Source organism: Nicotiana tomentosiformis, chromosome 3 (genome assembly GCF_000390325.3).
Source record: "Nicotiana tomentosiformis chromosome 3, ASM39032v3, whole genome shotgun sequence".
In the NCBI taxonomy this organism is placed as follows: Eukaryota; Viridiplantae; Streptophyta; class Magnoliopsida; order Solanales; family Solanaceae; genus Nicotiana; species Nicotiana tomentosiformis.
In genome coordinates, this window is record NC_090814.1 from 23544129 (window position 1) to 23559630 (window position 15502).

The 15502-nt window shown below is 39.1% G+C and overlaps 1 protein-coding gene across 1 annotated transcript; it reads right to left on the reverse strand.

Annotated features, from left to right (window-relative positions):
* Positions 1-2188: 2188 nt before the first annotated feature.
* On the reverse strand, positions 2189-5719 carry LOC138907497 (uncharacterized). Its single transcript, XM_070198095.1, has 6 exons — positions 5437-5719; positions 4311-4396; positions 4087-4246; positions 3285-3826; positions 2679-2787; positions 2189-2562 (listed from the first exon to the last, which is right to left on the reverse strand). Exons 1-6 carry the CDS (start codon positions 5717-5719, stop codon positions 2189-2191), a joined length of 1554 nt encoding a protein of 517 aa, XP_070054196.1.
* Between the last annotated feature and the right edge of the window lie 9783 nt (positions 5720-15502).

Here is a 15502-nt window from a genome sequence, read left to right on the forward strand (position 1 = left end):
AATGTTAATTGTTGCCCCTATGGACAAAAGATCTTGAAAATTCATTTCTCAAAAAATTGGTTGGAAAGTGAAGACACACGGTACATTTTACCTTTATAGTTCTTCTTTTTCTTATATTTGTTTATACAAGAATTTCTCATCCTCCCATTTCCTTTTTGTTTGGATTTGCTATTTATGGTATTAGCCCCGCATCTGTTCAATCAACTAGAATTTCCATGAGTCTTGTTCAAGACCGGATTCTGAGTGCTTCTTCCTCCAAAAGAAAAATTGATGAAGCCCGTGGCTCTAACGATGAAGAAGAAACAGAGGAAGGATATTTGGTGAGAAAGCCACGGGTCAAGAGACGCGTGGTTTCTGATGATGAGGCGAGGCACACCCCTCTCATGACCTTCCCTCCAGTGCAATTCCTTTCAGACTCATAGATGAGCCAGAGAACGTTCCTTTAGTGATTTCTGATGAAGATATTGTTGAAACCCCACCAAGTTCCGTTGATAGATTGTTTGCTTAAGGCTTCGAGGGTGAAGAAACTTTCGAGCATGTCTTTGAAGAATTGCCTCTTGCTTCCCTTCCAACTTCATCTACCATCAACACCTAAGTGCCTTTGCTTGATGTTACTCCGGTTGTTACTCCTATGGTTGTTTCTCATACAGAGACTGAACCTTCTAGTAGCAGGAGGGAGATGAAAAGAGTCGTAATTGAGGTCCTTGGAGATGGGAGCTTACTGAGGAAATCTGGTCAAGCCGACGTGTGGTTAAAGCCACTGATTGGCCCCGTGGAGAAGAAGAAATTAGAAAGCCACAGCTCACTGACTTTAATGAACGACATCGTTCATTCTTCTTTGAAGGTACAAGCTTATATTTTTGTCCCTCTTTCTTTCTCATTCATAACTTTTCTTCCTTTACTTTTTTGCAGATTAATTTGATTGGAACCGAGCTTATGAAAAGAGTTTCTCAAGCGAACCAGCAAGTTATGGAATTATGCACCGAGGTTGACAATAGGAAGGAACAATTTGAAGGTCTTCAACTGGAAAAGGAAGTTCTTGTAGAAGAGAAGAAAGCTTTGGAGCGTCAAATGAGGATGGTTTCTGCCGAGCTAGCGGTTGAAAATGCCTCTTCTAGTCATGTTGGGAAGGACAAGGATATATTGGAATCCTCTTTTGTTGAACAACTTTCTAAGGCAACTGAAGAGATAAGGAGTTTGAAAGAACTCCTTAATCAAAATGAGGTTTACGCGGGAGAATTGGTTCAGATGCTTACCCAAGCTCAAGAGGCTCTCCGTGCCTCTGCGTATACAATTCAATTATTAGAAAGTTCTTTCGCTCCTTTGAAGAAAGCCTTTGATGCCTCGGAAGCATAAAAAGAATAGTTGAAAGCTGAGGTTAATCAGTGGGATAAGGATTATGAGGCTCTCGAGGATAAGCTATCGTTGGATATGAGCTGGGCCTTTTTGAACACTCGCCTCGAGACTCTAATTGAAGCCAACTAGGATGGTTTTAACCTTAATGCTGAAGTAGACATGAAAAATAAAGAAATAATTTGAGTAAGTTTTATATTTTGAACTTTCAAATAAATTTCATACATTATTTTCATGATCGCTCGTACAACAGTTTCATAACTGCTTTTATTGTAGCAGACTTAAAAATACAAAATCGGGTCTATTATCCCATGAGTAAATACAAAATCGGGTCTATTATCCCGTGATTAAATTTTGGCCTTAACCTAAAACTCGCAGGGACATGTAATATCTTGCATCCTTTTCGTGAGTTCACACTCCTTTGAAAAATTCCAGAGGTTTGTTCCTTCAAGGTTTTTGATTAAGGCAAAACTGAAGTACATATTTTAAAAAGCTTTTGCTTTCTTCTACATGCATAGTCCCCCCAATATTGAAGCATTGAAGTATGAAATCTCGAACACTGGATTACTCCTTCCTTTTGGTCCATTCCCTGAAAAGGAAAATACGAACGAGACTCGGAGACATTTATTTAGATGATGACTGCATAACCCTTTTTCCATCAGAAAGGTTGTAACCTAGACCGGGAATAATTCAGTATTCCACGTGCCTTTAGGGTCTAATATAATCATTTGGTATGGGCTAGCTTTTTGCCTATCATCTAAAATGGTTAGTAAAATTTAAAAGAACAAAACAAAATTGCACTTGTGTGATACCTGACCATGGGTACTTTCCTCATCTAGAAGTAGTACTTCTTCAAGTGAACTGCATTCCAGTTTGATGGTAGTACCTTGCCATCCATGGTTTCCAACTCGTATGCTCCCTTTCCAGCGATACAACGAACCTTATAAGGGCCTTCCCAATTTGGACTCAACTTACCTGCGTTGGCCACTTTTGTCGATTGGAACACCTTTTTGAGGACGAAGTCCCCAATCTTGAAGTATCTCAAATTAGCTTTCCTGTTGTAATATCGCTCAATCATTTGTTTTTGAGCCGCCATTCGAACTAATGTTGCTTCTCTCCTTTCTTCTAATAGATCCAAATTTACTCGCATCTCCTCCTTGTTTGCTTCCTCAGTAAGATGCGTGTATCTCATACTTGGTTCACCTATCTCTACCAAAATTAAAACTTTTGCATCATAAACAAGCAAAAATGGAGTCTCACCCGTACTTGTTTTTGCCGTTGTTCGATAGGCCACAACACCTACGGTAACACATCTGTCCATTTGCCTTTTGATTCTTCTAATCTCTTCTTCAAGTTATTAATGATAACTTTGTTTGTCGACTCAGCTTGTCCATTAGCTGCAGGGTGGTAAGGTGCAGACGTAATCCGTTTAATCTGCCAACTTTGAAAGAATTTTGTGATTTTAGTACCTTTCCATTAGCTTGAGGCAACGGTCCAGCAATATCCCTGCCCCACTTCATGAAAGGCCATGGTAAAATAACTGAATGTAACAGTTCTGTTGGGCGGTGCATGTTATTGGCATATCATTGACATTTATCGCACTTGACTACAAAGCCTTCCGCTTCTTCTTCCATTTTTGGCCAATAATACCCTGATCTTACTAATGTTTTTACCAATGATCTTCCCCCGACGTGATTGCCGCAGTGCCCCTCATGTACTTCCCTCATCACATACTCCGTTTGCGATGGGCCGAGGCACTGTGCTAAAGGTCCGCCAAACATCTTTCGATATAAATTTCCACGAATTAAGCAATGCCAGGTGGCTTTTTGGCAAAGCAATTATGACTTCTACTTGTCCTTGGGCAAGATTCCATACTGCAAAAAGTTCATAAATTCGTTCCTCCAATCCCAAGTTAAATTATTAAAATTTACCTCGCTCTTATCTTGGTTAAGTGCCGAATGAAACAAATGTATTACGATAGCATTTTCTGTATTCGTTACATCCGTGACAAATGCGAGATTTGCCAGCGCATCTGCTTCTGCATTTTCTTCCCTGGGTATCTGCACGGCCTTCCACAACTGAAATTGTCTAAGTAATTCTTGTACCTTTTCCAGATATTGTTGCATTCGCGCTTCTCTTGCCACGCAAGTCCCCTGCATCTGGTTAACCACCAACTGCGAATCACTTCTGATCATAATCTGCTCTCTACCAAGTTCTTGTGCCAGTTCCAAACCTGCAATCACAGCTTCGTACTCTGCCTCATTGTTAGTGATTGGATAACACTTTATTGCTTGCCTTATGACTTCTCCTGAAGGTGGAGTTAGTACAATTCCTAAATTCGCTCCTTTAACGTTTGAAGAACCATCGGTAAGTAAAATATAAGTCCCCGGATTTGATCTGGTGAATACATGTAGTTCCTTTTCTACTTCAGGAACTAAATACTGCTGAAATCCGCTACAAAATCTGCTAAAACCTAAGATTTTATCGTAGTTCTAGGCTGATATATGATATCATACTCACTGAGTTCTATTGCCCATTTAGCTAACCTACCTGTTTATGCAATATATTCCTCACGGGGAAAGCAGTTATTACAGAAATAGGATGACATTTGAAAATAAGGTCTTAACTTCCTGGATGCCATGACTAATGCTAAAGCAAGCTTTTCCAAGTGGGGATACCGTGTCTCAGTATCTAACAAAGATTTACTAACATAATAAATTGGGAATTACTTACCTTTATCCTCTCGTACCAATATCGCACTTACTGCCACTTCTGACACAATAAGATAAATGAGAAGCCTTTTATCGTTTTTTGGTTTGGCTAACAAAGGCGAATTTGACAGATACAATTTTAGGTCCTTGAGGGCTTGTTGGCATTCGTCAGTCCATTCAAACTAATTATACTTTTTCAATACTGAAAAGAATTTAAAACTCTTTTCTGATGACTTTGATATAAACCTCCCCAGGGCTGCTATTCTTCATGTTCATCTCTGCAGGTCTTTTATGCTCGTGAGTATCTCTGGTATTTCTTCGATAGCTTTTATCTGTGTAGGATTCACTTCAATACTTCTATTAGAAACGAGAAAGCCTAAAAACTTACCTGAAGCCACGCCAAAAGCGCATTTTTATGGATTTAGCTTTATATTGTATTTGCGGAGAATCTCGAAAGTGTCTGATAAGTGTTGAAAATGATCTCTCGCCTGTGTTGACTTGACCAGCATATCGTCAATGTAGACTTCCATATTTTTTTCCAGGTGCTCTTGAAACATTTTGGTCACTAACCTTTGATACGTGGCTTCAGCATTTTTTAAACCAAAGGGCATGACTTTATAACAGTAAGTCCCTCTGTCTGTGATAAACGATATTTTTTCTTCATCTAGAGAGTCCATTTTTATTTGGTTATATCCTAAATATGCATCTAAAAAACTCAAAAGTTCATGTCTTGCGGTAGAATCGATTAGTTGATCTATATGTGGCAGAGGGAATAAATATTTAGGACAAGCTTTATTTAGATCAGTATAATCTACACAAACTCGCCATTTTCCATTCTTTTTAGGAACTACTACGGTATTAGCTAACCAGTTAGGGTACTTTACCTCTCGTATCAAACCAATTTTCTTAAGCTTTTGTACCTCATCTTGGATTACCTAATTTTTGAAGGATCCTTATTTCATCTTCTTCTGCTTGACAGGTGGGTATGATGGGTACTCATTCAATTTGTGAGTCATTACCTCTGGTGGTATACCTGTCATATATGAATGCGACCAAGCGAAGCAATCTACATTAGTTTGTAAAAATTTGATTAACTTACCTTTCATTTATAGGCTTAAATTTGCTTTGACGTAAACTTTTCTGTTTGGCCAACGTGTAAAGAGTACTATAGCTTCGAGTTCTTCAGCAGTTGTCTTAATATTTTTATTTTCTTCTGGCTCTTGAATAACATCAGGTCTCGAATCAACATCAGTCTGTCCTGGTATGCCTTCAGTTGAGGTTTTTGCACCAATTTCCTCAACCGAGTTCTATAGTTGCAATTTTGCGTCTGCATCATTGACTACCTTGCTCGAAACCACCACCGAGTTATTACTTCTTGTATCTTGCTGATCTCTACGGATTTGACGGATTCCCCACTTTGAAGGAAATTTGATAATCTGATGTAATATGGATGGGACAACATCCATGTCGTGAATCCATGGTCTTCCTAGAATTATATTATATGCCATGTCCGCGTCCACCACCTGGAACTTCATATCATTAACATCTCCCTCAGCAAACGTGGTGAGCAAAACTTCCCCTTTTGTGATAACACTTGAATTATCAAACCCGGTCAAGGACTGTGCCTTTGGTAGCACCTTGTCATTAGCTTGCATTTCGTTCACCACCCTTAATAAAATGATATTTACTGAACTACCTGGATCAATCAAAACTCACTTTATATTAGTATCGTGTACAATTAAATATATTACCAGTGCATCGTTGTGAGGAATCATCAAGCCATCCGTATCTTCATCATCGAATGTTATGTTGTCTCCATCCAAGACTTGGCGAACTCGCTTCCCATGAGTAACCATGACTTTTAACGTCTTTTTTGCAGTTGTATAGGTTACATCATTGACCTTATCTCCCCCAGTTATCACATTTATTGTTCTCTTCGGTGATGGAGGTTTTGGGGGTTCTTGAGTGTTCTTCATATATGATTGTCTTCCTTTCTCGCTGAATAGGTCAGTTAGATAACATTGCTTCAACAAGTGTTCGACCTCTCCCTGTAATAGTCTACAATCTGTTGTTCTATGGATATGATCGTTTTGAAACTCACACCAGAAATCTGGATTCCTTTTGCTTGGATCTGATCTCATTTCTTTAGGCCATCACACCTTATCTCACATACCTCTTAAAACAGCTACTAGCTCGGAGGTGCTGACATTGAAGCTATAATCTCCTACCCTTGCGTGTGTACCAGATTCGTTGGCTCGTGCACCCCATTTGTTTATGAACCTGGATGAAGAGCTCATATCTCCTTGCCTCGGTCTTGAGTCGAATCATGTGTTTTCTTGTTTATATCGAGGGTCCCGCCCAGCAGGTCCCATGTAAGGTTCGTACCTATTTTTTCCTATCCTTGTTTCTGATTCTGAACGTCTCGATCCTGCTCTTTCATTGGTTCTTGGCTGTGCGACCGTATCTTCTACTATCTACAACTTTGTATTGTATCTGTTGTACAAATCATTCCAAGTTGTTGCTGGGAATTCCCGCAAACTCTCTTTCAGTCTTTTTGTGGCTTCTGAACTTTTCTTGTTTAAATTACTCGCGAATACCATAGCTGCCCAGTTATCAGGTACCCAAGGTAACATCATCCTCTCCCGTTGGAATCTATCTATGAATTCCCTGAGTAATTCTGTATTCCCTTATTTTACTTTAAAGATGTCTTCCATCCTTTTTTCAACCTTCTGAGCTGTCGAATATGCTTTTATAAATGAATCTGCAAGCTCAGCAAAAGAATCAATAGAATTTTCAGGTAAAAGAGAATACCACATTAATGCTCCTTTCGTGAGTGTTTCACCAAATTTCTTAACCAAAACCGATTCAATTTCTTGTTTGGTTAAATCGTTGCCTTTTACGCCAGTTGTGAATGAAGTTACATGATCTCGAGGGTCAGTCGTTCCATCATATTTGGAAATATCAGACATTTTAAACTTTTTAGGAATTGGTAAAGGCATTGTACTTGTCTTCCAAGGCTGTTGCGAATACTTGTAAATATCCACCCCTTTGATCACGGGCGGCACACTAGGTATTTTTTCTATGCGATTGTTTTGCTCCTTCAATTGTTTCTGCAAAGTTAGTACCAAACTTTGTAGATTAGAATTATTTGGGGTACCTGACCCTCTATCGCGAGATTCGTTGGGAATTCCTCCACTTCCAGAGTTGTCAAGCCTTGAGCGCGAGTCTTCTAGAGTTGCTGTATTGATTGGTGGAGGAGTTTGTGGCGCGTTGGGCAATCCTCTAACAAAAGCTTGTAGATCACTATTCATATGTTCTGCAATCAATTGCTTTAGAGCGTCCTACTCTACAGTTTGTTCATCTCCTTGTGGATCATCAGCGCGCGATGTAGACCTTTCAGGTGAACCTCCACGGGATTGCTGATAGGATCCCGTTGGAGAGAGGAGTGGTGAAGTTCCACCTTGTGGGTTCAACTAGTTATTTTCGTTAGCAGTTGACATAGTTGGTTGTCGAAAAGTAGAATTTGTAAAGTGAAAAGAATATCAGATTCTCGTTAACGGAACCAATTTGTTTAACCAAAAATAGATTTCTCGCTCAAAGTCAATATCTAGAAGAAAACGGGTTACTGATAACCATATTTTACTTCACTTTCTTAATAATCTTAATAGGAATAAAAGAAATGATGGAAATAATTAATAAGAAAAAGTATGGAACGGATTGACAAATACTTCCAAAAATCAAGGCCGGAAATTTAGAGAGTAAGCAAAGAATTATAGTATGAATTTCAGTAATAATCGTCCTCCACCTTACAAATGGAATTCCCATCCTTATATATGAGCATACAATCGTAACGGCTATCATACTTAATTTGGACTAATTAAGGGCATTAATTGTATTGATTTTCCGTTACCATAGATAATTGCAACTGGCATATTTATGACTAAAGATTCCTTATAACTGCTCCCGATTTCCCTTCCTTATTTGTTTCTGGTTCATGTATCTTCCCTTCTTTGGAGTCTCCATGCATTCCGTTCCAATTTTTCCTTTGACAACTGTCAGGCTCGGTACTTTTCTCTTATGCTATCCTGTGGGTGTTTCTCTCGTGCCTTCTGTGCATCCTTAGTTCAGTTAATTGAGGATGCCACTTGTCGCTATATCAACGCTTCACGTGTCATGCTTCATCAGCTTAATGTCATTCCACGGGTCGTGACTTTTCCACCAATACAGATAGCATCATATTCCATATCTTTTTAGTCACATGACAATCAAAAAATTGATACTCAAATGTTTCATCAATCAAGCCACGGTCTTCCTTGAACAGCCAGCCAGAGGATAAACTTGAACCTAGGATGAAGACTTGAATGCGTAGTGATATACTTCCAAGGAACTCTTTGACGATGAGGTATTTTCAGCTGATATAATTTTTCAATAAAGACTTTTTACCCTTTTGCAGGCTAGTTAGGTTAGTCGGTAGATCACTTAACATAGAGTTATGTTGCAAAATGAGCTTCCTAGTTTCCAAGATTCCCCTAATTACCCAAGCTGCTTAATGTTTTTTTTTTTTTTGCAAATCCTAAACCTTACTAGTTACATGCAATGTAATCGAACTCGTCCTAAACCTCATAGGACTCAAATAAAAAGCACATACAAGTCCAAATATATGATATAAATATATATATGAAGTCTCAAATCAATCAACAGATAATAAATGCTGAAAATAAAGGGTTGGATCGTTACAAAAGCAGTGTTTGAAATTTGAAGCTTGTCTGGATAGAGGTAAGTTGTTACACACTCATTCGTGGGTAAAGTTTATGCAAGGCGGGGCCCTTGAGTTGAGAAAAATAACGTCAAAGAGGATAAGTAGATAGGAATGCAGATGCACCTAGAAGATATTTGTTGAGCATTAAATAGTCAGTAGTTTAATTTAACTAGAATTCTTAATTTAGTAGATTTCTTATATCCGTAGACTCCTAGTTATGCGTAATAGCTTTGTAATAAGACTCTCTATTTAAAGAGACAGAAGGAATAAAAAACGGGCATGCAAGATTTATATAAAACAACAAGAGATCTGGGTCTCTCTCTAACGAGTCCTAAGGCTATAGGCTCCCTTTAACGAGCTTATTTATTGTTATCAAAATAGGTCGCTCACGGAATAGAAATAAGGGAAAGGATCTGTTCAACACAGACTTTCCAGTGAATCGCCCTGTGACAAGATCCATTCTGCGTGACCATAACAACTTGGTATCAGAGCCAAACACTATGGGCGATCCAAGCAAACGTGAAGAGTTACAAGCTCTCCTTCAAGAGGCTTCAGGCTGCCAACGAAGCATGAATAATAGAAGCAGTGGCACAATCTGAATCAAGGATGGTTAATCAAATGCAACAATTATCGTTACAATTGCAGGAGATCATTTTTGGGTTTAACAAAAAATAAGGTAAGGATTCTGATGCTGGAGCAATCAGCAATGTAGGTAACCAACCCTACAGACCAGAGAATCGACCTAATCAGCTGATAGGAAATAGTGTAGTACCAAGATACACAAAGTTGGATTTTCCTACTTTTGACGGATCTGAAGACCCATTGATTTGGCTGCACCGTTGTGACAAATTCTTCTCCAATCAGAGAACAAATAAAGCAGATAAGGTGGGATTGGCAGCATTCCATCTTCTAGGTGAGGAATAATTATGGTATCATCAAGTGGAACAAGAGTATCCCTCTATTGACAGGGCGGAATTCAAAGAATATTGTGCTCTCAGGTTTGGGCCTCCAGTGGGCAGTAATCCACTAGGTGATCTGGTTAACCTTAAGCAAACGGGCTCAATTGAAGAATATCAGCGCCAATTTCAAGAACGGTTAGCCAGGGCCAGTAAGTGTGTTCACGTGGACCAGAAAGTTAGTCTTTTCACTGCCGGGCTGATCGATTCCATTCGGCTTGATATTGAAATGCGTAGTCCACTAGATTTGGTTCATGTCATGAATATAGCTCGAGCCTTTGAAAAGAAACAGAAGGTGGTGCGGGCGATATCTTGTCGAAGGAAGACTTGGCAAGGGACTAAAGGCTATTTCAGTACTACTGCAAGTTCAACAATTCCAACCCCAAAGGGCAGCAATGCACCAGGTGGTATTAATGAACCAAAGTTGATAAGTTCATCTGCTCCTTTCCTAAAAAAGTTGTCAAGGGCTGAAATGGCAGAGAGAAGGGCAAAAGTATTGTGTTATAATTGTGATGAATTGTATTCGATTGGGCATCAATGTAAGAAGCTATTTTGGTTGGAACTAGCTGATCTAGATGATGAATAACCTGACCATAAAGATGCACAAGAACCTGAAATTTCCTTATATGCCATCACGGGACAGAAGAGCACAAGAACAATGCAGTTACTGGCAATCATGAAAGGTCAACCATTGTTGAGCCTGGTTAATTCGGGCAGCACACACAATTTCATAAGTTACACAGCAGCGCAACACTTGGGGATGCAATTATAGCCTGGGACAAGTGCCAAGGTATCAGTGGCTAATAGAGAAAGAGTTTACAGCAAAGGAACTTGCCCAGCGGTATCCTTCTGTATTGATAACCAAAACGTTGAAGCTGACTTATTTGTTATTCCGTTAGATGGCTTTGACATTGTTTTAGGGGTGATTTGGTTACAAACATTGGACCCCATTCTTTGAGACGTTGTTACACTTGAAATGAGTTTTACTTCAAATGGGAAACAAGTCGTCTTTCAAGGGCAGCAAACCTGTTCGAAATTACAGCTTCAATTATGGCATGATTTAGATGAGCACCACAGCAAACTGGAGCAGGTCTTGGCCGAATTTGCTGACTTATTTCAAGAGCCTACTGGGCTGCCTCCTATGCGAAATTGTGATCATCGCATTTGCTTATTGCCTGGTTCCAAACCAGTGGTAGTTCGACCATATCGGTATCCTCATTTACAGAAAGATGAGATAGAAAAACAGTGTGTGGATATGTTAAGACAAGGAATCATTCGGCCTAGTAGATCACTCTTCTCATCTCCAATTTTATTGGTTCGTAAGCATGATGGAACTTGGCATTTTTATGTTGATTATCGTGAGCTCAATGCCAAGACAGTGAAGGATAAATTTCCAATTCCAGTGGTGGATGAATTATTAGACAAATTATACAGGTCCAGATATTTCATAAAGCTAGATTTGAAGTCGGGCTATCATCAGGTCTGCATGGATCCCCTAGACATTGAGAAGACAACCTTTCGCACGCATTATGGCCACTTTGAATTTTTGGTTATGCCATTTGGATTGTCAAACGCCCCATCAACATTTCAAGCACTAGTGAATGAGGTATTTAAACCACACTTGCGTCAATTTGTGTTGGTTTTCTTTGACGACATTTTAATATATAGCAAAACATGGGATGATCATCTCACTCATATTGGTATCATTTTTGAGTTATTGCGTGCTCATAACCTTTATGTCAAGAGATCCAAATGTTCTTTTGGAGAGACCCAAGTAGCATATCTTGGCCATGTGGTGTCTGAAACAGGCGTGGCAACAGACACAAACAAGGTTCAGGCTATCATTGATTGGCCTCAACCACAGTCCACCACTACCTTGCGCGGATTCTTGGGCTTAGCAGGTTATTACTGTAAATTTATAAGAAATTACAGTCAGTTAGCAGCCCCTCTAACTCACATGCTTAAAAGAAATTCGTTCCAGTGGGATGAAATAGCTTTGGCTTCTTTTGACACTCTTAAAAAAGCACTTGCAACTGCTCCGGTTTTACAATTACCAAATTTTAATGATCCATTAACAATTGAATGTGATGCCTCGGGAGGTGGTATTGGAGCGGTGTTGCAACAGAATGGCCATCCTATTGCTTTTTTCAATCGACAACTGGCAGCTCGACACTTTAAATTGGTTGTATATGAGCGAGAATTAATTGGCTTGGCTAAAGCAGTGCAACATTGACGTCCTTATCTATGGGGAAGGTCTTTCTTGATTCGCACAGACACTATAGCCTTAAATATTTGTTGGAACAACGGCTTACGACTTCACCTCAACAACATTGGATCAGCAACCTTATGGGGTTTGATTTTTGTGTGGAGTATAAGGCAGGTCACTTAAATAAGGTTGCTGATGCCTTGTCACATCGTCCTAGTAAGGAGGAATTACTGTATGCCATCATCCAACCACGTGTACTACTGCTTGATGCGATTAGAGAAGAGATATGCAATGACGCTTCCTTGCAAGAATTAGTCCAACAAGTGCTTCGTCAAGAACTTGATGCTTCCTGGTCAATCAAAGATGGGCTACTATTTTATAAAGGCAGTATCTACTTGCTGCCTTCTTCCCAATTGATTGCTATTATTCTGTTAGGATATCATGATAATGCCCATGAAGGGGTACAGAAAACACTGCAGCGCATACGACAAAATTTCTACTAGAAAGGTATGAAGTCGGTTATTGGGAATTATGTCGCTGCTTGTCCAGTTTGTCAACGCAACAAGGCTGAACATCTAAGCCCTGCAGGTTTACTACAGCCACTTACACTTCCTGAGCAGGTATGAGCTGACATCTTAATGGACTTTATTGATGGCTTACCAAAGGCTTGGGGCAAAACAATATTATTTGTGGTAGTCGATCGTTTTTCCAAATATGCACACTTCATACCCATGTCTCACTCTTACACTGCAACCCATGTTGCCCATGTTTTCTTTGAGAATATTTTTCGCTTGCATGGGATACCCGAATCGATTACTTGTGACAAGGATGTAATTTTTACAAGCACATTTTGGAGAGAATTATTTTGTCTATATGGAACAAAGTTGGCATTCTCTTCTGCTTATCACCCTCAGACTTATGGTCAAACTGAAGTTGTGAATCGTACTATTGAAATATATTTGCGTTTCTTGGTTTGGGATTATCCAAAGAAGTGGGATAATTGGTTGCCTTGGGCAGAGTACTGATATAATACTTCCTTTCATACTGCATTGCAAACAACTCCCTTTAAGGTTGTTTATGGACGAGATCCTCCTCGTCTATTGTCCTATGTGGCTAGTTCTTCAAGAGTGGAGGCTATTGACAATGCATTGCTGGATCGTGATTTAGTTATGCTTGACATTCGCAACAAGTTGCAACAAGATCAAGTTAGGATGAAAGACTATTATGACAAAGGTCACAGTGAGGTTGCATATGATCCAGGTTCACTAGTTTGGCTGCGTTTACATCCTTATCATCAAAAATCTGTTGCGGGTCAACTACGCCATAAGCTTGCACCTCGGTTCTTTGGGCCTTTTCCTATGTTGCGGCGAATAGGGGAAGTTGCGTATGAGTTACAACTGCCCAGTGACTGTAAGTTGCATAGTGTATTTCATGTATCCCTCCTTAAAGCTTTTAAGGGTATTGCTCCCACAATTCCTCCGACTCTGCCACCACTAGCGAATGGTCGTGTTGTTCCTATGGCTTGTTCTATTTTATGAGCTCGTCTTAATCAGATGCTACTTGGGAGGATGCTGAATATTTTCGTAATGCCTATCCAGACTTCAAGCTTGCGGACAAGCTCTTTCAAGAGGAGGGTGGTAATGTTACAGACTCATTCGTGGGTAAAGTTTATGCAAGGCGGGGCCCTTGAGTTGAGGAAAATAACGTCAAAGAGGATAAGTAGATAGGAATGCAGATGCACCTGGCAGATATTTGTTGAGCATTAAATAGTCAGTAGTTTAATTTTACTAGAATTCTTAATTTAGTAGATTTCTTATATCCGTAGACTCCTAGTTATGCGTAATAGCTTTGTAATAAGACTCTCTATTTAAAGAGACAAAAGGAATAAAATATGGGCATGCAAGATTTATATAAAACAACAAGAGATCGGGGTCTCTCTCTAACGAGTCCTAAGGCTATAGGCTCCCTTTAACGAGCTTATTTATTGTTATTAAAATAGGTCGCTCACGGAATAGAAACAAGGGAAAGGATCAGTTCAACACAGACTTTCCAGTGAATCGCCCTGTGACAAGATCTATTCTGCGTGACCATAACATAAGTCTTGACTTTGACCTCAACTTGAGAGAATGTTTCCTCAAACTGAGGTGTTTACTAGATGAGGATAAAGTATATACGAGGTGACGAGCATATGTGTGTGTATTAAGTTTATTCATGTTGTGGATAGTATGATATGCTTGTAAACGTTACGTGTTTTACATGTCTTATTTGCCTACCTGTTGCATTACTACATAAGAATATTCTCCATGCTAGAATAATGTTATAAGCATCCTTTACATGCTAATTTAATATTATATAGATATGTATGTCGGATTACATATAGTCATGTATTATACATATGCTTTTATGCTTGAACCTGATTCTCACTTAATTAAGGATATGGCACATTGAGTTGTTTGTATGGGTTATGTGATGCATGTAAGTTGTTTGTGCTTGTTATTGCGTGTGGATATGAATCCTTCCCTCATGAGCCTCTCTCTCATGTTTCTTTCTTGATGACGTACATACGGGTTATTGGATACTTGGAGAGTGTTGGTTTGAGGTAAAGTTTGAATTTTTATTATGCATTAGTGATATTACGCTCTTGTTGATGCATTTCATATAAATACTCCTTGTGCATATCCTTATATATGCAGTTTATATGCATTGGACTTAGATAGTTGATGAAAGCATGCTTTATAACTCATACTTGAACTATGCATACTTTATACATTGCTCTTATGCTTTGTTTTTGTTATTGTGTATATTTAAAAATTATACAGGTTAAAATTGAGTATTTTTTGACAAAAACTCTCACTACTTTATTGGGGTAAGTCAATGATACTTACAGAGCATATGTTGATTATTGTACTCACACTACACTGATTGCACATTTTATGTGCAGGTTCTATGCCTGGTACTAGTGGAACCCAAGAGACCGTATAGGAGCTGCTCTGGAGACTCAAGATAGGACTACTTTGATCGATCATAGTGCCTTAAAATCGCCTTCAATTGTCTATCTATTATTGTTTCTCTCCTTTGGACAGTATGTATATTATGTTTCAGATAGTTGCATTATAAATCGGTTGTAGTATCTCATGAAAATAACACCAGTTTCGGCAGTTGAATTGATGTACTTCCACACTTACTTTTACTTATTTATGCTATCTCATTAGATTTTGTTATGTACTTAGTATTGTTCTTGGTTATTGTATTATTGTTGGTTCGTCTAGTTGGCGCTGTTAGGTGCCATCACGACCTTGATAAGATTTTGGATCGTGAATATAATCTCTGTATCACCTTTGTCTGGAACCAAATTGTAACGACCCGGCCGGTCGTTTTGAGTATTTTAGCACTGACCCCCTATTTATTACCTCCTCTATGTTATATTATGGTTATGTGACTTGCCGGGGGTGTTTGGTTTTGGTTTCGGGTGAGTTTCGGAGTGAAATAACACATAATTCCTAAGTTGGAAGTTTAA

What these genes read in the sequence shown, in the direction of transcription:
- LOC138907497 (XM_070198095.1), bottom strand. Translation starts at nt 5,719, where the DNA reads ATGCAAGCTAATGACAAGGTGCTACCAAAGGCACAGTCCTTGACCGGG. An exon ending in AGAATAGCAGCCCTGGGGAG is followed by an intron (nt 4,247 to 4,310) that starts GTTTATATCAAA and finishes AAGTATAATTAG; the next exon opens with TTTGAATGGACTGACGAATG. An exon ending in ATTGGTACGAGAGGATAAAG is followed by an intron (nt 3,827 to 4,086) that starts GTAAGTAATTCC and finishes ATAAAATCTTAG; the next exon opens with GTTTTAGCAGATTTTGTAGC.